This window comes from Chionomys nivalis, chromosome 1 (assembly GCF_950005125.1).
Source record: "Chionomys nivalis chromosome 1, mChiNiv1.1, whole genome shotgun sequence".
Taxonomy (NCBI): domain Eukaryota; kingdom Metazoa; phylum Chordata; class Mammalia; order Rodentia; family Cricetidae; genus Chionomys; species Chionomys nivalis.
In genome coordinates this window covers 55,369,206-55,392,283 of record NC_080086.1, presented here as the reverse complement: position 1 = coordinate 55,392,283, position 23,078 = coordinate 55,369,206, and the positions used below count along the sequence as shown (strand labels likewise).

Sequence of the window (23,078 nt, the reverse complement as noted above, 5' to 3'; positions counted from 1 at the left end):
AGAAATTCACAGCTACATGAAGAGATGATGATAAAAACACCTCAGCTGAGTGTGGTGCTGTGCACTTGGAATCCTAGTCCTCAGGAGGCTGGAGCTGGGGGATTCTGAATTCTAGATTCACACAGCAAGTTCAAGGCCAGCCTGGACCACATAGTGAGATCCCATTTCAAACAAAACAAAAGCTCCTCTCAAACAAAACAACCCCTCCCCCCAAACCAAGGCACTCCCCTCCTATGTTCAAATGCATGTGTTTTAGGCTAGACCTTTTTCTTAAGACAGAGTAGTACAGGAGTTAAAAGAACACATTAACACAGGTAGGAAAGGGAGCTGTAAAATACCACCACTGGTCTTATTAAAGATGTAAAAGCTAAGTGTACAAAGATATTCTATATACAGATATACACACATACAAATAATCTCCCTTGATCTTTGGTTTCCCTTTCCACAGTATCAGTTTCTTGCAGTTTTTCAATCATGAAAAATATTACTTGCCTTGACTGTTAAGAAAAAGAAACTAAGCAGGGCGGTGGTGGCGCACGCCTTTAATCCCAGCACTCGGGAGGCAGAGGCAGGTGAATCTCTGTGAGTTTGAGACCAGCCTGGTCTACAAGAGCTAGTTCCAGGACAGGCTCCAAAGCCACAGAAAAACCCTGTCTCGAAACCACCCCCCCAAAAAAAAAGAAAGAAAAAAAAAAGAAAAAGAAACTGAAGTCACTTAATCTCCACTCTCCCTGCCCCCACGATACGGTTCCTCTGTGTAGTTCTGGCTGTCCTGGAACTACTTTGTACACCAGGCTGATCTCGAATTCACAGCGATCTGCCTGCCTCTGTCTCCTGGCCTAATTCACTTAATTTTAATTGCAATATAATGTTTCAGTTTTCTATTTTACATCTAGCTACTGTGGCTTTCTTACTGGGCCTACTTTATAAACTGATTATACCATAGGACTGAATGCATGAGACAAGAGAGCACATATGCTAGGTATCAGACTGGCCTCTGTAATACAAGGGCTTTGCTGTGGAATTGCAAATCTGGACTGACCTAAGTCCACTGTGAGCATCTGAGTAGCTGCAGCTGCACTCACCTGCTGGAGGCCCAGAGAAGTCCTGAAATACTGAGTATGCTGCCCCTCATTAAGCCTAGTTTCCTGTCACCTCAGCCAGTTTGTGGGCCTAGAGCACGCTGGGCACATGCCAGTGCAAGGGATTCTAGTGTTGGGATCCTGGGACTCACCTTCAAGCCGGACCACCAGGGGCACCTTGAGTTCTAGCTCCCGGCAGGCTTTGGTGATCCCATTGGCAATGATGGCACAGTTGACAATTCCACCAAAGATATTGACGAGGATAGCTTCCACCTGAAATGCCAAACAGGAAGGTCTCATCAGAATTTGGGCAGAGCAGTTTCAAACCAACTGGTTAAGTAACAGTTGAAATAGTTAAGTAAGGCTTCTTAATTTCTGTTACTTTTTTTTTTTATTTTCGAGACAGGGTTTCTCTGTAGCTTTTTGGTTACTTTTTACACAGAGCAAGAAGTACTGAAAATATGTAAGAATGTCACAAGACTGAAGCTTCAGTGATGAATAAGTAACGGCAGGCAAATAACATTATTAACCCACATTACCACCCAGTCTCATGAACCGATACAGATCCCAAAATGAGTCCAGTTTCTGCTCCATTCTCTGCTTATGATATGTTGCCCTCTAGGTTTCTTAAACACTGTTACTTGGAACTGTTTATTATTTTATTTTCAAATGAAAGCATCCAAATTCCCTGCCCTGGGGGAAGACCAAGGTCCTCCCACTTCTATCTAGGTCCAGGAAGGTGAGCGTCCAAACAGGCTAAGCTCCCACAAAGCCAGTTCATGTATCAGGATCGAAACCTAGTGCCATTGTCCTTGGCTTCTCATCAGCCTTCATTGTCTGCCATGTTCAGAGAGTCCGGTTTCATCCCATGCTTATTCAGTCCCAGTCCAGCTGGCCTTGGTGGGCTCCCAATAGATCAGTTCCACTGTCACAGTGGGTGGGTGCACCCCTCGTGGTCCTGACTTCCTTGCTCATGTTCTCCTTCTGCTCCTAAGAAAGCATCATTTAAAAATTTTGTACTTATCTTTCTATTTTTTATGATATGTCCTTAAATTTTGTTCTTGTGCCTAATATAAGAACTTAAAACTTGGAACTTAGTATGGGTTGTCTGCATAACGGTCAACGAAGACTGATGAGAAGCCAAGGACAATGGCACTAGGTTTCAATCCTAATACATGAACTGGCTTTGTGGGAGCTTAGCCTGTTTAGAAGCTCACCTTCCTGGACGTAGATAGAAGACCTTCGTCTTCCCGCAGGGCAGAGAATTTGGACTGCTCTTCAGTATCGAGAGGGAGGGGGAATGGTGTGGGGGGAGGAGAAGAGGAGTGGGGATAGGGGGAGGGGAGTGGGGGGAGGGGGCAATATTTGGGAGGAGGGGAGGGAAATGGGAAACGGGGAGCAGGTGGAAATTTTAATTAAAAAAGAATAAAAAAAAAAAAAAAAAAAAAAAAAAAAAAAAAAAAAAAAAAAAAAAAGACTCCAACCTTGCCATGCTTCTTAACAGCCTTTTAATATGCTGGAGGCACATTCTCAAAATCCAGACAGATTAAAAAAGGAGAGAGAGACAGAGACAGAGACAGAGAGAGATAACCATTATAAAAAGAGTCAAGTTGCTAACAGGAATTTTCACAAAATGTAAATTTAAACCCATCATGTTCACTTGTTTGTGCAGAGTCCACATCCAGAGGCACACAGGTAAAAAGAATATCGTACTTGTATTAACTTGATAAATAGGTATAAGACAAATCCTGTATAATTAACACAAAGAATGAGATAATAAAGATAATTCATTACGTAGAGTAATTAATAACACCCACAGAAAATAGTTATTCATCAAGTTTGAGGCATCAAAACTCCAACAATGCAGTGGCAATTACACTATGTAACACTAATTGCAAAGCATGTATCTACACGTTGCATGCCAGTTTAGATCCTATGAGTTCTGTATGATAAATTAACTGCAGACAACAAAGGAGAAAAGAATACACCACATTTCTATAGCCCTTAACGCTAGAATGTGTCATTACAGGAATTCTTATCTTTCTGTTCTGATAGCCCCAGAACCCTGCCCATTAGTACAGTGAGGTTGGCCATCTGGACTTGAAGGTAACAAAGCCAATACACTGCAGTGGCCCAGCTCACAATCTACTGGTTGTTCATCCATGCTGGCTGCTGAGGCTACAACCTGGTAATGCTACATAACTTCTCCCGAATATGGCTTCCTCATCTGTGGGATGAGAGTAACAGTCCCTGGTCCATATAAGACTAGGGGAAGGGCATCAATGCGATGGTACCTGTGCACTACTAAGATAGGTGCTCTCAGCGTACACGGTTAATGATATTTATACATGATTTCTCCAGCAGGCAATGACACTATTAGACAGACTATCCAGACTATGAATAGGAAACCTTTTCCAATAATATAATAGGAGCACAGTGACTTTATTAAACTTTAATAAAAAGGCGACGGCTTAGTAATAAAATAAATAAGCAATATTTTCAAGCCAGTTAGGGACTGGGGCTACTCCCAAGAAAGAAACCTTCCATTTCCACTCACAGCAGGCTAACTGGTAAGCAGAAGCCTGCTTTCTAATAACAACTACTAAATGCTTCTAGCACTGATGCTTAGTAGAGCAATCATTTCCAAATAACTGTGGGATGGAGGGGAACTTGCCAGAGGAACAGGAGAAAAGCACTCATGAGCAACGATGCCTCTATGGGGTCTGAGACAGCTGCAGAGGCGCTCACTAGCATTTATGAGGAAGAATCGGGCATTCCAGTAAAGCATACTGGTACCTGTGACCTCTACACTGTAAGGGCAAGTTCATGTGTCAGCATCTCACCGAGTTACGGGGAGTCAATGTGCTTAATTTATCTGAAACTAGGTGACTGTTCTATATGGTTCACGTGAACTTAGTGAATTCATCTAACCAGACAGCCGTGGAAGGCGTGAGAGAGAGATGATGTCTGTGACACTGTGACAAGTCCACTTAGTGGGTGAATGCCCTGGAGTGAGTGTCAAACACAAGCTGTGACTGTCTCAGTGGGTGTCAAGTTCCATGAGCCTCTCACATAATAGTGTCTCACTGTGCTCAGCAGGAGTCCAACGTTAAACACAGGTTATCCTCACAGAACACAGCCTGTCTCTGAAAGGAAAGCAGCACATTTGGCCAGTGTTCAGCCCCAGGACAGAGGCAGAGATGGCACCCAATGCAACTTCTGGAGAAACAGCCTCACCTGGGAGGTAACCTAAGGCAATGCAGGAGAATGTGGCCTGAATGAGGGCCAGGGCCAAGAGTGTGGCTTCTTTGGCCTACTCCTCCCGTTTTCAGAGCTGAACGGCAGCGAGGTTAGACAGCAGCTTCCATGGGAAGCATTTCTGTAGGAAAAGCGACAGCAGATATACACAGGTGGTCTGCTCAGGACACAGAGGGTCCCATGGAGCCTGGCAAAAAAAGGTGCCTGCTGGGTCAGGAGATCCCCTCCTAGCAGACTCTGCAGCTCTCAGCTTCTTTCCCACTATAGAGTAATTTGCTGCAGTCATGCACTTTAATGGAAATCTGATTTAAGGTTTCACTCTGGGCCAATTTCTATAATTAACTACTGTAATCTGCTAGCTCAAACTGAGAATGAAATTAAGACAGTTTAAAAATGAAAGCCTTGTGACATCATTATTATTATTTAGCATTTATAAAGCATGTTACATTTTCAATGGTGCTTCACAGATTCATTCATTTTACAACCACAAGCTGCTGTTCTATGATAATAGCAAAAGCAGCTTTTAACTTCTTACTGTCTGTCTGATTTTTGGCATGAAGAATTTAAAACAACGGCAACAACGATGACAACAATGACAACAACAAGAACACACCTCCCCCACCTGTGCTGTAGCTCGCTATCAATCTTCAGAGCTGCTCCTAGCAGATTCTGAAGTGTTTAGATGGACAGAGGCATTTCCAACTTTTGGGTGAGAATCCTCAGAGTTGCTATTTACTGTTGCACAAAGTAAAGATCATCGAAGAAGGCAGTGAAGGTGCCAGATAGAGCCCAAGTCCCCAGGTCCCAGGCAGTTGTCCCCACAGCAGAGTTCAGGGTAACAGCTGGCAGCTGTGCAGGTGGCTGGGCCACCCAAACATAAGCCCTCAAATGTCCCTGTGTGTATGGTTTTGAAAACACATGCTGGCCACAGATTACAGTCCATAATTAAAAAGAATGAACTTCAAAAGTCGAAGCTATTGCTATTTGTTAAGCTCCCCTCAATACCAAAATAAACAAAAACAAAACCCAACAATGAACCGCTTTGCTGCAGTTGATGAACATTAGGAGTTCTTACCAGATGAATTCCTACACGAGTGTTTGCAATGTTCCCGAAGTTCTGAAGCTATTGCTCCAGCAGACCATGCCCTTAATGCAGAGTGGTAACAACAGGACACGTGCACGTACGATGGTGGGGGTCGCAAGGGAGCTGTGAGCTTAACTACCAAGGAGAGTCTTACTTCAGCTTGCATGTGTCTGGGAAGCCCATAATGAAGAATGAATATATGAAGTTTCACAAACAAAACTTCTCTATTTACTAGAAGATGGCAGGCTCACTACATTACTTGACTGACAGATTAGTATCACACAAAGCAGGTATAATTTTCACCCCCAATTTATAGATAAGGGAACTGAGAGTAGTGAAAACCATTGGCGTATAGCCTAAAGGTTAGCAAGCGTTCTTTAATACTAGCAAAATTATAAGACCCCGAGACATGTAAGGTTTAATATTGTTTTTTATTGATTATGCTAATCCAGCCATAAATATGGGAAGTACACAATATTCACTTTATTTCACAGATGAAAGCAGTTGAGACTCACAGAGGTGAAGAAACATGAGGTTAGATTATGTAAATTATGTTGAACTAAAAACATACTTCTTTTTCTTTAGTAGTACCAGCAGTCTCTTTCATTAAATGCCAATGTGTCACTGCTCACAGGAAAACAGGCTATCTATTTAATAGATATCTTTGAGGGTCCGCTTGGAGCTAGGCACTCCTATAACCATCTGGATTGGTGGGAAAATAATTACAAATCAGACAGAAGTGGTCTTTATCTGCATCTGAAATTGCAAACTCTGATAGATTACTGAGCAAAAAAGCACAGCCACCGTGAGAACCAGAGGGTAACACATTTGACTGAACAGGCCTCTCCACCATGTAAGCAAGGGCTACAGACAGAAAAGGCAGGTGGATCAAGAGCAGGGAAAGAGGACCAGAGGAGGCACACCTGGGAAAGGCTGAGGGGCTGGAAGACCTGTGTCTCTGAGAAAGTGAAGAGAACCTGGATCAGGAGCTGGGGTGTGAGAAATGAGAGGCTGCCCCCAGCATCATGTCATGAAGGCTCATGGGGTTCACTGTTAGGTGAGCCCCGAGAAGCCTGTGCATTTCAGGTACCCACGTAGGCCTCAGTGAGACTGGGTGGGAAACTCACATGTATCCAGCATCCACAGTACAGTTACATTAAACTCACAAGACAAGCCGCATTACTTCCATTTTTGGTCAAACTGAGGCTCGGGGAGAAACTAAGCACTGCTCACAGCTGTCACAGCTCATGCCAGTGAGTCTGTTTCCATACACGTGCCACATTCTGGGCCGTCTGCAAGAACTGGCAGTCTTGGTTCAGCCGGCAGGGTGCATCAGGAGTTAGTCACTTTCCATTAAGGATGAATTAGTAACCCTTCTGGGCTCGGGGAGCCAGGTTCTTCCTCAATGACACAGCTTGGTCATTGCAGCAACAGTCAGGGATACTACATAAGTGAAAAAGTGCATGTGTGTTCCAATAAACTTTCTTAATACAAGTAGTGGGGGCTGGTTTTGACTGTAAGTTGACTTACTCCTGGTTTGCTTCATTCAGTTCTTCTCAAACCCACCGCAAGGTTGCCATCACCCCTCTTCCTGCCTTCACCCCCTTTTCCTTGAATCCTCTGCGATTTCTCTGACAGCACTCTTCAGATTTTAAGGTGATCATGTTGCATTATTTTCTGGCCATCACTGACAACCATAGGTACCCAGGCAATTTAAGAAGACCAAAACAGAGGTACGTCCATTCCAGCTCCACTACTAATCATTAAAATGAAACAAAACAAGAACAAAAACTATACCATTCACAAATCCACAAATGGAACCTCTGCTTTCTTTATTCTCTTTCCATTCTGACCAGTGATTGCAGTGAGCGAAAGAAGGTTCTCTGAGTCATGGCCATTTTGCGATGGCTGTTACAAATGATTAAGTACTATGCTCTATTTAAAAGATAATACAGCAGGCTGGGGGAGGCTCTGTTACTATGCTGCATCCAAAATATACTATAGCAGGCTGGGGGATGGTTCTCTTAATACACTTCATTTGAAACATGCTGCAGCAGGCTGGGGGTGGGAGGTAGGGCTCAGTGGGTAAAATGCTTGCTGTATAAGCATGGCGATCTGAGTTTGGCATGGCAGCATGAACATGAACCTGTAAGTCTGATGCTGGAAGGGCAGAGTCAGGAGGATCCTGGGCTCAATGTCACCCATCCCAGCTGAAACAGTAAGCTCTAGGTTCAGTGAAAGACCACCATAGACAGACAGACAGACAGATGAGATGGAGGGTAAGAGAAGAAACCAAAGTTGGCTTTTGACCTCCACAAGTGTATGCACAGGTTAGTACACCTGCACGTGTACATACATGGATACAGAAATACACATAACAATGCAGTATCTCTCTCTCTCTCTCTCTCTCTCTCTCTCTATATATATATATATATATATACACACAGACAGACAGACAGATAGATAGATATGGAGCACAGCAAATCGGCTACTGCTTTATTTCTGTCCATTATAATTTGGCATGCTAATTTAGTGCCACTGCACTGGGCATCAGGCTGATAAAACTCAAGCAAGCATGTTTATATTGGGTGAGATAAGGACCCCTTTTTAAAACATGCTTATTTAATTCTGAACACTGTTGCTCCTGTCTAAGCATCTGTTTTTTCAAGAGTTGGTTTCTCATTTGTTGATATTTTCCTGCTGAATTCTAATCATGTCTTCTAATCCACTGGCCACCAATGAAGGAACATAAATGGTGAAGGAAATTAGATGCAGCTTAGATAATTGATGTTTGTACGCCTGGCTCTAACAAAAATACTCTGCTAAACTAGAGGGGAGTCTAAATGGATTCAGTCAACAAGGAAGTATTCAGGTGAGGAATCCAATCTTAGGCTTCGTTGTAATCTTACAAACAAACCAACAGGTAAGTTCAATTGGGACGGGATTTGCTTGGGTTGAAATCTGGGAGGGCAAGTCAGGTCTGCTCTGCAGCCGTGGTTCCTTCTCAGAGTCAATGCGAACTCATCTCTTGATTCCACAGGGACCTGTTCCAGGACTCCCCCTTCCCAACGCTGCAGAAGGAGGAAAGCTGCAGATGTTGGAACTCTTTGTGTGAAATGACATATTTGCATATCACCTCCCAGTGTCCTCACGTGTTCTTTAAAGTATCTGTAGGCCATTAATAATACAGCATCCAACGTAAATGCCAGGCACATTCACACTATACTTTATCTCTTCAGTGTATGGCAAGAAAAAGCATGCAAGAATTTAGTAACCACTTCCCCCCTCCGCAAAGATTTCATTCTGATGTTGTTTTAATACTGAGGGGTGGACTCTCACTGTGGGCTGACTGCACTTTCTTTGAGTGAAAGCATTCATGCACAAACAATTACAAAAAAATTCCAGTATGTTTTGAAAAACAGCATCCCTATCTCCCTCTGTTCCTTTAATTTAAGGAAAAAAGAAATTCTTTCAATATGTTCATAATACATCCTAAAAATCTCAGCCTGAAAGAAAATGCCCTTTATATCCCCTTCCATAGCAAGCAATATTTGGGTATTTTAAATTGACCAATCAAAGTAAACACAACCATTTCCTTCAGTCTTTGTAAACATGAGCACAGCTGGGCCATCTGATGGGGACACCATTTAGGAACAGAGTTCTGATAGAAGGCCAAGTTCCCATTCAGTCTGACTTCTGGGAACAGCTGGAAGAAACTAGGAAGCAGGACTCACTAGTTCTGCATTTGCTTATTCTCTCTGGGAATTCTTTTTTCCTGGGTGACACTGGCCCATGAGAACAAGTAATGTTCCACGGAGGATTAATGTAATAAAGTGCCAATTCTCCTTGGTGCCAGGAGAAACCTGCTACGTACATGGAAACTTAGCTTTAAAAACCATGTTTCAGCTCACAGAGCTGCGAATAATGGACTAAGTTTTGATCCAAGCCAGTCTTCCTGTAACCCTGTGTTTGTCCCATCCTCTCTGCTGTCTTTATCACTGGTGACTCCTGTGATTAGGCAGGAGCCCCTACTCTATTTTGGCCCCACTACCAAGTTTCAAGTCCTATTTCCAGGTATCTAAATATTGCTTTTCAATTTCATTGCTCAATTAAAACTAAGATGTTTTAATAATTTTCAAAAATAATTACATTTCTCCCTTCCCTTTCTTTTCCCCAAGCCCTTACCTATGTCACTCCTTACTCTCCTTCAAATCCATGGCCTCTTTTTAGTAGTAATTGTTGTAGCATGCATAATACATACATCTATATTCCTAAACATAACCTAATACAATGCTATCTGCACATATGTTTTCAGGGATGGTCATTTGGCACTAGACAACCAATCGGTGTGCTCTTCTCTAGGGGAAGACCAAATGAGCTTTGGTTCTCCACAACCTAAAATGTTTTATTTGTTGTAAAAGAATTTTCCAGAGTTTTTGGTGTGCAATGCCTGTTTAGAAAGAGCTAAAGATGGTAATCACGGTAGAAAAGTAGGTCTTGGTCTTCAAAACCTGGACTGTGGTCTGAGCTGGGAGAATCCCTGACAAGATCCTCCTGTGCATATGATGATCCCTTTCTGACATGGAGAGCCATTCCTTTCATACTGTTTAATTTATAATTAGGATCAAGAAAACTGTAATGACAAAAATCTACCTGCAGAGAGAAAATGAATGCAGATTTTCAGGACAAGATAGCAGAAGAGACACCGAGGGCATGGTGATAACATACTTTGTAACTGGCTATTTGGAACACTGTCTTGATAAGATGATGGGGCTGCCTTGGGAATACCCCAGTTAAAACAACTGTATTATATAGCTGGTCCTCTAGCTCCGAAGTTATATAATACATATCTGAATAACTAAAACCTAAGCTTTAGTCTGTTAGTACCCACCCCCAGCGGCCTTTACCAAAAAAATATCAAGCAATAAGGAGAGCCAATTCACACCCCCAATAAACAGCAACAATCTCATTAATATTTATGTTCAGGTGCAGATAAACAAAATAAACATGGACTCCCAGAACTACACAGGCCCAGGCAACCTTTCAGTATGAATGCTAGTTTAACAGGTAGAAAACAATGTGGAATATTGCACCACACAAATTCTAAACCCATATTTTTTCTACCCAAGTACACATTCCCTTAAGTGTAAGTTTTCAAAAGCACATTCTGTAATGCACTAGGCATAAGCTATATTCCCCGAACAAAAACATCTTCAGGTCAGATAATTTGGATACTCAATCCAAGAGCATTAGCAAACCCTTTGTGTTATAACTACAACACACCAATTTAATCACTTTCTGAAGAATTAATGTGTTGGAAATCCGATCATTAGAGAGTTCTCAAGAAAAGTGCCCAAGACCTGGGATATTTGTCTTTATGTGGGACAAAGACCTCAGCCTCCTCTACAGAGATGCCCATTCTTTCTCTATCTGTGCTAAATTGATGGTATCCGAAGAAAGCTTTCATCCAGGAAGAGCAGCCACAAGCCCCTGAGCCAGCCAGCATGGAATGCGGCTGATTCCCTAGTCACCAGCAAACACAGAAGCAGTGGATGAGTTAACTACCTACAGGATTTCAAGAGCAGGGAAACTCCCCGAAGATAGATATGTTTCTTAGGCTTGGGTTAAAGAACCGAAGAACACAGAGAATTCAGGAGAACAACTCGGATGTGTTTGTATCTTTTCAGAGACATTTCCTATGTTCTTTGGAACTAGAATCAGAGCTAGTGCCATGATTATAAAAACCACTTGGACATTCAGAATGGCATATTGGGCTCCTTTGTGGAGTGTCTGCAATAGCTCCTGTAGGAGTTACCACCATGTAGAATTTGGCCACAGAGTCATCTAAGCTTAAAAAGATGAAGGAAGAAATGTTACAACTTTTATACCGCTAGGTCACTTTTTTTTAAATAAAGACAGACATATAAGCTTCACTTAAGCAATAAGCATTAAAGTGGTATTTTAGTTAACTTTCTATTACTATGATAAAGCACAATGACCCAAAACAACCTGGGGAGGAAAGGGCTTATTTCAGCTCACTGTTCCACATTACAGGGCATTACTGAAGGAAGGCAGGACAGGAACTTGAGGCAGGAACCTGGAGGCAGAAACTGAAGCAAAGGGCACATAGGACAGCTGTTCCCCGGCTTGCTCCTCATGTCCTGGATAGCCTGCTTTCCTTATACAGTTCAGTACCATCTGTCCAGGGATGGCATCACACAGAGTGGTGGTGGTGGGGCTTCCATATCAAAAACAACCTAATAGACTTGTTTACAGGATTTAATTAAGATTCATGCTTCCCAGATATGTCTATGTTTCTGTCAAATTGACAAAATCCAACCAGCACAAATGGGACTTTTAAGAAATAAGGGCTCAGTAGGTATTAAAAAACCCAAGAACCTGAGTTCAAGATCTAGAATTCATGTAAAAAGCTAGATGTGGTGGCATATCTATAATTTCTACATTCTTATGGCAAGAGGTAGAGACAGGAAGATTAACTGGAACCTTGTGGATCAGTTAGCCTGGAGTGCACAACACAGTGACAGAAACAAGAGAGATCCTGCCTTATAACAAAGTAGAAGGACTAGAAATTGTTCTGTGACCTTCACATATTCACAGGCTTAAATGTGTCTCTCTCATCAAAACAAGAAGCAATACTTTGGTGCTATGGGACAATGGTCTGTACCCTGTCACTTGTATTTTAATAAAACACTGACTGGTCAGAAGCCAGGCAGGAAGTAGAGGTGTAGCAATGAGAACTGGAGAATTCTGGGAAGAGGAATGATGCAGTCTACAGTTGTCACCTAGACATTGAGGAAGCAAGATGTGACTGCCTCGCCAAAAAAGGTACCAGGCCACGTGGCTAACACAGACTAGAATTATGGGCTAATATAAGTTATAAAAGTTATAAGAAGCCTGGGCTAATAAGCCAACCAGTTTATAGTTAATGTAGACCTCTGTATGTTTCTTTGGGACTGAACAGCTGCAGAACTAGGCGGGAAAGAAATCTCTGTCAACACTTTGGTAAGAAAAATGCCTTGCAAACTCAAAATATACTTGCTATTAATGAATAACACTCATTACTCACAAAGTAGCATTTGTATATGATGGTCAATTTTAACTGTCAATTTGGCACAATCTGAAGTCTCAAGGAGGGATTGTCTATATTGGGATGACCAACTGGCATGTCTGTGAGGGACTGTCTTAATTAACTTAATTGATGTGGGAAGACCCAGACCACTGTGGGCAGCACCATTCCCTAGGCAGTGGGTCATAAACTTTATGAATGGAGAAAGAGAGCTGAATAAGCAAGCAGAATGTTCACATTCATTTCTCTCTGCCCTTGACTGTGGATGTGACATGATTAGCTGTTTGGAGTTCCTGCCTTGACTTCCCCATAAGGATGAGTGATAACCTAAAATTATAAGATAAAAAACTCTTTCCTCTAAGTTCCTTTTTGTCAGGCATTTTATCACGGCAACAGAAATTAAACCAGAACACTATATTTTATTTGTATGAGAGCTGAGCTACACTGGTACAGATTAAGAATATTTATTGGCTCATTCTTTGTGAGCAGTATTGTCCAATCATCTCAGACTTATGTCAACTTGATGAATGTGAGCATGTGTACTCCTTCACCATTAGCTGGGGAATTGATATAGAGAACACCCATAGAACTAGAAACTTGGTGAGGGACCCATTTATTAATCTATAAACAGGCAGTCTGTCTGTCTATTCTTCCAATATAATGGCCTCCACAGGCTATCTGTTCCTAAGAAAAGAAAAACAATTACTTCTATGGGTAATGTCTTCTCCTTTATTCATGACTAACTTCAATTAAAAAAAAAAATCCAGCTAAGCAGGCAGAGCCAAAACTTAGGCCTGTACAGATTCATATTTCACACCACAGAGAAATGAAGATAAATTTAGTTAATAGCAAAACCCACTGTTTCTGTAAACAACAAGTCTAATGCAAGATGAAGGTGGGCTATGGCGACTGTGGCTATTCATACATCTGCTCAGATAAACCAAGTGGATCGTTTAGATCGCTAGAAAAACAATGGTTCAGTAGAAACTCCTATCAAAACCTGGGCAGATAAATACCTGACAGGGAAGAGTGAAAACAAGGTCTACTTTAAACCTCAGTGGCTTACACACTACGTCTAGATTAGAGTTTCTGTGTGCGTATGTATGGTATGTAAGATATACATGGATGCACATGTGGTGGGTACTGGGCACCATGAACATGCATGTAGAGGCCAGAGGAGGACATGGGAACTTCCTCTATTGTCCTCTGCTGTGTGTGTGTGTGTGTGTGTGCATGCATATGTGAGTGTTTGTGCTTACCTGCATGTGGAAGTCCGAAGACAACTTTAGGGAGTCAGTGCTTTCCTTCCACATGGATCCTGGATGTTGAACTCGGGTTGTTATGCTTGGCAGCAAGCGCCTTTAACCAGTGAACCATCTCTCTAGCCCATATTATTGTATTTATAATAAGTTTCACAAGTATTTTTGTGAAGTTTAGTTTCCTGAGAAATCTTTTAGTAACAACCAGTCTCCTGTGCAATCCCTAAAATCACTGCTAATTTCACTGCTCATGAAAATAAAGTGATTTCTTACACCACACCAAGGCCAGGGTCTTAAACTAAAAACCTGCTACTGATGTTAATATTCTTTGGGATCCTCAGTTTAAATCAATTAACAGAAAATGGGAGAAACAACAGTAATTATGGAGGTCAATATTTCATTTGAATTGGGGGTCCCCTGAAATGCTCGGGCAGGGCTCAGATCTGCTAGCAACACCAGGAGGAAAGGAAACCGTAGAACTCGGGCCACTCTCTCAGCATCAAATGCCACTGTCATCAAATGACATCCTCTGCCAAAGACAACATTCTGAAATTACTGCTATCACTGTCGACTTTGCTGTAACCTGTTGTGTGCAAGCCTGATCTATTTACTAGGCTGTTCAGCAAATGTCAGCATAGCTTATTTGGAGCAAATTATGCTGGCGAAATAGTCTCCATGCTCGCTCCAAACCGAACACTACTCTCTCCATCTCAGGGTCAAATGTAAACAGTTACATCTTCTTCCACCAATGGTCAACTTCTGTGGCCTTTGGTAAAATTCTCCAGCTGTCAGATGGCCTTTTCCAACAGTGTAGGGTGCAGAGGAAGTGCTGAGTGAATGAAGTCCTGAGTGAATGTGTATTGTGGGCATAAGCAAAGTCATGACAAGGATCAAGGCCTTGGATCCACAGGAAATTGGCAAAACCTTTCCCATACAGGTCAGGTTCGAAACTAGCAAAGCCTTCTTCTTTGAGTATTTACTGATGATTATGGTATTTACTGATGATTGAACAATAAGAACAAAAACTAGCAACCACAGCTTCCTTCTGGATGTTTACAGCCAGGAATGTTGGCCTACAGAGACTCCCCAGGAGCTAGCTGACTCCTCCCCCATGCACCACACAGTAAACATGCCGAGACCGGGCTTGTGGTACGGTACATATGGATCCATCAGTGAAGACCACCCATCTGACCCAGGTGTTTTTGTTTTATGGGACTGTTGTTTCCTTAGTGTCTGTTCTGTCCTTTCTTCATTCCCTCACCGCCCCAGTCAGGTAACCATTTCTTCTCTCCATTTCATTTCTGATTTCAGGACGAGAGAGAGCCCAAGATGCTGGTGCCAGGTTCCTGAACCCCAAAGCACATCATCATTATCAATTCATTCTTAAGTAAAGTCTCTTTTATATACCCCAAGTTAAATGAACCATTACTTCACTAGCCCCTGAACTTAGGGATAATTCCTGCATTGTGAAGGCTAAACCCTTTAGAACTGGATGTTGTCCAAGTCTTAGGTGAAGGAGCTGTGTTGCTGTGTTATAGATGTACCAATTGTGGCTGGGTACAATGTTCTCTACATTTTGATCAGTTGTGGTTTTCTCTTATTCTGACTCTAAGTTTTTGTTTGTTTGTTTTGTTTTGACACAGGGTTTCTCTGTGCAGCCTTGGCCTTAACTCACAGAGATCTGCCTGCCTCAACCTCCTGAGTGCTGGAATTAAAGGCATGCACCACGACTACCTGGCTCCAACAAGTAATTTTTAATTGTTATTTTATTTTTATTCAATTTTATAAAAGTTGAAATATACTGGATTGACAGGGATATTATGATCAATGCCCTGAATTGCCTCTTTTCTTTGCAAGATGACCATGAAAGTAACGCCTAAGTTCTCACTTCAGACAGAACTAGTTGAGGGTATCTTCCTGGTCTTACTTGTTTTGCCTAGCTCATGTCTTCTTTAATGTCAGTGTCTGCCACACAGTATGGTCAGCAGAGTGTTCTTTCACACTGTGTCATCTAAATGCATTGCAAAATTCTTGCCAGCTGGTTGGAAGACAGTGACTTCTGCCCAGGCTGATCCGAGATTAGGAACTGTTCCGCTTCACGCTATTCTTTAAAAAGACAGTCTTCATAGATGTGCGGGGTGCCCTGAAGTTGCAGGCATCTTCTGAGGGCACCAGAGGACTGACCAAATTACAGATTGCTGATTCTCAGGTTAAAGAACAGGTTCCAAATGCTGAAGGGGCAGGCAAATGAATAAATAACTAATCGAGTCATGGACTAAGACAACAGAAGAAAAGGACAAATCAGAGAAGGCATGGCAGTTTTAAAAACGGCTTTTTACATAATCCATCTGGGGGGGTTGAATGAGAGTGACCCCATCGATTCACATATTTGAATGCCTGGGTAAAACTGTGGGCGGGATCCAGAAGTGTGGCCTTTTTAGAGGTATGTCAACTGGAGTGGGTTTCAAGGTTTCAGAAGTCCATGGCATTCGCACTTTGCTTGTGCATGCGCCTCTCTCTCTCTCTCTCTCTCTCTCTCTCTCTCTCTCTCTCTCTCTCTCTCTCTCTCTCTCTGTGTGTGTCTCCCTGTCTCCCCGCAAGCCCATCTTCCACCTCCTGCTGTGAATCAGATGTACTGCACTGCCATGCCTGCCGCCACCACGTTCCTCACCATGATGGTCATGGACTCACCCCAATCAACTCTTTCTTCTGTAAGATGCCCTGGTCATGGGGTCCTTTCAATGGAATAGAAAATTTACTAGGACACCACCCAAATGTGACATGGGAATAAAGGCCTTATTTTTCCATTTTTCAAAACCAGAAATTTACCCTAAAAACAGAGTCTACTAAAGAAAACATAGCTATGAACCACATCTACCTTCAGGGTTTCATATGTGTAAGCTTCACCTCAGGCAGAGGCACTGGCATTCTAGGGGTGCATTCCATACATACATGCATACACTTCTTTCCTCACGCTGGTACCACTCTCCTCAGGCTTTGGATTTTACCTCTCTCTCAAGGGTTTTCTTATGTTAAGAAGAATGGCTAAGGAGTTACAAGCACAAATTCACATATGACAGATTTCTAATGTCAAAGGAAGTAGAAGTAGTAACACTCTCTGGTCAGTAAATAGATAACAGTCACTTTTAAAGTGCTTTTTGGTATTGTTTTGAATATTAACTTAAATCTTATCACAGTCCTATAAGAAAAACAATCAGTTTATATCTTGTACAGAGAGCATACAGAACAGAAATATCAGGTGACCAAGGTCATACCCATACCTGGGTGCCAAAGCTATAACATCCGGTTACTTTGCCCCATGTTTTTCCCGTAATACCTAGAGTTAGCCCACTAGTCTGATTTGGCTCAAGTCCTTGGCCTAAATGGTGCATTCTATATATTCAGACACAATGGTTAAACTTGAGACAGTTTCAAATAGGTCCACACATCCTCAGTGACCCTCCCTTAGAGGAGTGAGCTTTTCTTCTCCAGCAGAAGCACAGTCCAGACTTACGTACGAGGTGCTTCTCAGGAGCAGAAAAGATGGAGGTGGCGCCACAACAGTTTTAGCACCAGGTGTTAAAGATTCTGAGTTGAAACCACTCACATTGAGGAAAACAACTGTCATGCCTTCAGGGTGCTGGACAGAGTTCTACTTAGCAAAGGACCTTCTCTTCTCATCAGCTGTCAAGTGAGTCATCTTGGAAGCAGACCCTCCAGCTCCAGACACAAGTTTTCAATGAGAGGAAGTCTGGCTAGCTTCTTACTCGACCTCCTAAGAGACCCGGAAGCAGCAACAACAAACAATTCAAGGTTAAGCTGTTGTTTGGGTGGCCAGAGTAGTCTCTTCAGTGAGAGATTGGTAGTTCTTTCAATAGAACACAGATAGGACTTCATTTTATGACTCATGGTCAAGAAACAGAAGTGCATTACCACGTACGGATGCATCTGAGTTGAAACTGGTCCTGTGTTGTGTTGATGTGCACTCAACTGCACATGCCAGGGTTGGCGGGGAGCCACCACTTTGTAGCAGAATGATTTCTTAAATTTACTCAGGGAAACTCCACTGTAATGCTGCTTTGGTTCATATTAGTCACTTATTTCATCTGCTCTTCTGTCTAAATGGAATCATGAACGAGGAATGGAAGGGAGTTTGCTATTAATGTCTTAGAGTGTCTCTGAAAAGAGTCACTAGAATGCTTTCTGAAGAGATTGGTACACACGCCTTGCTTTTTCAGGTATAAATCTATTTTTAACTGCAGAATTCTATTTTTATTTCTTTAAAAAAGACTTATTTACTTACTTGTGTGTGTGTGTGTGTGTGTGTGTATGAGCTTGCACGAATTCATGTATATCATATGAGTGAAGGAGTCTGTGGAGGCCAGAAGAGGGCACTAACTGGGTCCCCTGGAAGTGGAGTTACAGCAGCAGAAGATGCCATCTTGGTGCTAAGAACTGAGCCTGCACACTGTGAGCCATCTCTCTAGCTCTCCCATTTTTAAAGACTGTAAAGAATAATCTAAGTTTGTTAAGTGTGTTGATATTCCGGAACTACTCACACTGTTTAATTACATTCATGATGATATCGATTTCAACCCCTCAGAAATCCTGATTATATTGTTCTATACAAATTCTCCCAAATTATTAAAACATCTTACAATGAAACCCAATCAACATAGAATCCAATTGTGACAGGCATCCACTAGAGGCCAGTGTAATTCAGTGCAAAAGAGAAATTCACTACCAGTTCCTGTGGGAGAACCAACATCATTTCTTCTATTTAAAGTTGAATCCGTGTGAATAGGAAGGGGAAAAATAATGAAGAAAGCTTTTTTTATTCTCTGGAGAGAAAGTTTCAAAGAATAAGAAAGATGAGCTAAGAAAGGATGAGTCATGAAACATAGGAGAGAAGAAAAGTCTTGTCTTAAAAAAAGTAGTACAGCCTTAACTGTTTGATGCTGCACCAGCGAAGGCATAGATTTTCAGGATACTTAGTGCATTTGTTAAATTCCCATAGTGTTTTGGTTGACAACACTATAGAAATAATTAGAGAACAAAATTCTAGAAGATACCACAATGATCTCATTTCAGAACAGGTACTACTGAGCCCTGTCTGACAAGGACAAGGGCTTTGAGAAGGGAGAGGAAAGAGAAGAAAGAGAGGAAGGGAGAGGAAAATCTTGCGATTTTCTCCCCTTAGACAATTTATTCCTAACAAGTACCAAATGTTTGCCTCGAACACAGAATAATGCTTATAAATTCACCCAGCAGCACGTGCGTTGTAAAGCACATTCCTAATAATTCTAATAATGGCGGGGCTCAGTGCTCGCAATTCTCTAGAACAAGGAACTGAACAAGTCTCTCAAAACTAAAAATAGGAGAAGAGATGAAAATCTAATTTCCCCTCCATAATAGTCGTTAGGATTCTGAGTAGATTTACTCTGTAAGAGCAGAAGGCTGAGCAGTTTAACATAAAACTCACAGATGTGTACGCTTCCCGCCTCCTCTGCACAGCACATGGTGTGGGGATGCCAAGGAGACTCAGGAACAAGGCAACCTTAGCACTGCACAGGACCTGGGAGGTCAGACAGTTAAAGCTTGAAACCTGCCTCCTTTGCGAGCAGCCCATTCCACTGTTCAGACTGAGCACTCAGACATTTGCCCTTTCTCCTCATACTAAGAACCCTTTTGCAATATACAACAAAATACCTGGTCAAAAGGAAGCGGCGGCTACAGAGATTCATAACTCAGGAACCTACCTTTGAGGATCTGTAAAATTCTACTCATACAGTAGGTTGATTTTGACCTTTGAACTGAAAGTGTTGATTGTGTCATTCATTAGAAGCAAGAATTAATTAATTTCTTTGGTCCTCAATTCCCGCACCCTTTAATTAGGGAGAAGAGCAATATGCACTCTGCAAGACAGGTTCCACAGTTCAGTACAGTGCAGCCAAGCAGCCCTTAACTACCAGCCATTACTGCTACAGTGTTTGCTTCAGAAGTCACCTGTTCCTTGCCAAACTCCTCTGAGCTCTGACTATTACTTTTTACTGGTAAGACTGGGCACAGAAGGAAAGCAGACCACAAGGCCCAGCGGCTAATTAATGCTCAAAGAGGCACACAGTGGATTATCCTGTCCACAGGAAAGTGATGGCATTCAGTGAGAGCTACGGTGTATCCCTAACTTTTTCTCTCACAGGAATAGACAGAAATGTTGTTAGTGGAAAGTTAACTACAAGATTCTTTCCTTCAAAGCCATGGGAAAAAGGCTGGGGATGTAGCTCAACTTAGGAGACAGAAGACGGAGAATCGGGAGATCAAGGCAACTCTGGGCTACAAGGATGGTAAGCCTGTTCTACATGAGGCCCTGTCACAAACAAACAAACAAACAAACAAGCACCAAACAAACGAACAACTAAAGCCATGGGAAAGCATGGGTCCTGGGGTTGGAGTAGACTTCTATAATCAGGAGCCCATCTCTCTGTCCCAGAAGCCATCCTTTCTGGTGGGGTAGCCTCTGTTATGTGGAGCCCACATCAGTCGGATAAACCACAGCCTCTGTAGAGCTGGGACAGTCATTTACAAATTTCTCCTCACAGGATAGGAACACACAACCTAAACTCACTGAAGAACTCATGCGTATAAAAGACAGTGAGAAAAAGCTATCAAGTTGGGAAGACTGGAAGGAGAAACGTGTTCACTGTTACACTGGGAACGGCTGTGCACTGTCAAACAAGTCATGGATTAAAAGTCTCCATACCAACAGCAGGGATAGAATAGTACCACATGCCACTTAAGGGTGCCTTTTGGGTGGCTGCTGTCCTACTTTGTAAAAGTATCTGTGAATCATAACTGTCCCCAGCTCCAAGGATTAACTGTATGTCAAGCCACTAACATGGTGCTGGCACTGGAAATGTCATGCAAGGAACAGGACGGCCTTTTTATGTTATGCAAGTTTACCACGGATTTGACATTCTGCTAACTGTTTAGAAGAACACATTAGAACAACTCTAGAGCTCTTATTCCCAATTTCCCTGAGTTAGCCACACCACATAACAACCTGGAAGACCAGGCCCTTTCCTCCTGATGGAAAGGGTTTCTATGTAGAATTCCCTCTCGAGAGTATCACTTCTGCTTGCTCATTAGGCAGGAGCAGAGCATTGTGTCCAGTAGACCTGAGACTCTGCCTTTGATGCTGAGACACCAAGCCCAGACCATGTGACATATAAGTAAACAACCCTGTGCTCCCTGATCTGGAAAAGTCTGACTGTAGATATACTTTAACATAGCTAATGAGGTCATCAGAAACAAATGACTGCAACTCAAATCTCAATGTATATTTACCTGAGGTTGTACAATTCTGTGTCAAATGTTAATGAGACAACAGTGTAGTCTGAATGTGGACAGAAAACAGCAGGAGAAGAAAATAAACTTAGATTAACCACCATAAGTGGGGAACTATAGGCACAGAGACCAAGGCTCCTGTAGATATCTGGAGCTACTATTGCAGCCATCCAGAAACCAACTTGTTTGAAAGGCACAGATACTAAACTTGAGGTCCTAATACTGAAGCATGAGAAGGGGAATCGCGAGGGTTCCACCCTGACTACTACTGATCTAAAAGATGGGCACAAGCTAGGGTCCTTCTCCTATTTCAATCAGGAATCCTGTTTGGGCACAAGACTGTTAAAAAAAAAAGCAGCGAAGCTTGCACATATACTGCATATGTATATGCAGTGCACTTATACATGTATTCCTAAACCTAAAGACAGTGCTTCTGAGAGCTCCAAACAGAGCTGACAAGAGCTACACAGATCGGGTCTCCTTCTCCACTGCAGTAATCCTGGCCTTACCCCAGGCACATATGTCAACTGTGACTCAGGTAACTTCTAAGAACACGGAGGGCATCACTCTGTGTCAGGTATTATGTCAAGCCCGTTATTGGTATTCTAGCCTTACAGGAAGTTCAATGTCAACGCCAGAGGGCACTGAGGTGAGACCGTTGCCCACTGTCCTACAGCTGCCTTCTGCCCAATTAGGACTGTCAATCTACGATGATGGGGCCACTTAGTCCAAACTCCTGTCCACCTCAGGACAACTTTTATCACACTTAGAGACCTACCACTTTGGTATATTAAGAGAACCTCAGATAAACTGCTGAGCAAAAACAGGATTACAAATGCTTATCACATTGTATTTCACACACACACACACACACACACACACACACACACACACACACACACACAAGCTTATGCATGTGGGATAATAAACAAGTACATCAAACATTTTACCAGTAGTCAGGTGGGGGACTTGGGTCCTCATCTCCCCATCCCTCACCCGTGTTTCTGAGAGTTGCCCTGAGGTTTCACATAATCAGGCATGCACTGTCCTACTGAGTGACACGCTAGCTCTACGCAGCAGCCTCCCAGGTGTCCTGGACATATCTGCTCATCTCCGATGCCCCCATCTACAGTCCCCACTAGGAAATCCTGGGAAATGGGTCTTGTAGATACGCGAAACGCACAGTCACAGGAGGTGTGTCAAGCATGCTGAAGACTGGCAGCACTACTGATGCTTTTATTTTGCTGCCACAACTTTTTATTATCAGGAAAAGGAAAGACGGTGAAGTAGTGCTAACTGGGGAAACAGAATTTAGAAACTCAGTTTTGTCGTCTATCTAGATCAACATAAGCTTTTAGAATAAATGAAGACACAGAATAAAAATTACCAATTGAAAATGGCTTAATTCACAGGTTCTCAACCTGGGGGTCGAACAACCCTTTCAAATGGGGTCCCCTTCAGACCATCAGAAAACACACATATTTGCATTATGATTCATAGCAAAATTAGAATTATGAAGTAACAATGAAAATAATTTCATGGTTAGGGGTCACCACAATATGAGGAACTATAGTAAAGGGCTACAGAATAGGAAGGGTGAGAACCACTGCTTTAATTAGAGTATCAGGGGCTATCAGGAGAAATGAATTGCTTTTTTTTTTAAAAAAAAAAACACATAACCTAGACTTGAGAAATAATTAAAATAATTTATTTCAAAAACTATTTTCGAATATACTGAGGAGCCAGATAATTCCATGAGAAGATGCACTCTCTAGTCTTAGGATAAAATCAATGAAGATTTGCACATTCCCCAGCCTACGTGGACTTCAAAGTTGGAAATACATTTCCTCATGTGGAAGAAGTAAAAGCAAACCAGGAATGTGTGGCTGTCAGCTCTACCTGGCCCTCAGAGGCCAAGCTTTCAGACATCCTACAGCTTTGGGGACAACTACATATGTCAGAAG

General features: G+C 42.3%; 1 protein-coding gene across 1 annotated transcript in view; it reads right to left on the bottom strand.

The window, feature by feature from the left end:
• Suclg2 (succinate-CoA ligase GDP-forming subunit beta) overlaps window positions 1–23,078 on the bottom strand; it is a 269,009-nt gene that overhangs the window by 23,626 nt on the left and 222,305 nt on the right. The window contains exon 10 of the mRNA XM_057766788.1: window positions 1,235–1,355. Within this exon, the coding sequence (XP_057622771.1) occupies window positions 1,235–1,355 (121 nt within the window). The remainder of the gene's footprint in view (window positions 1–1,234; window positions 1,356–23,078) is intronic.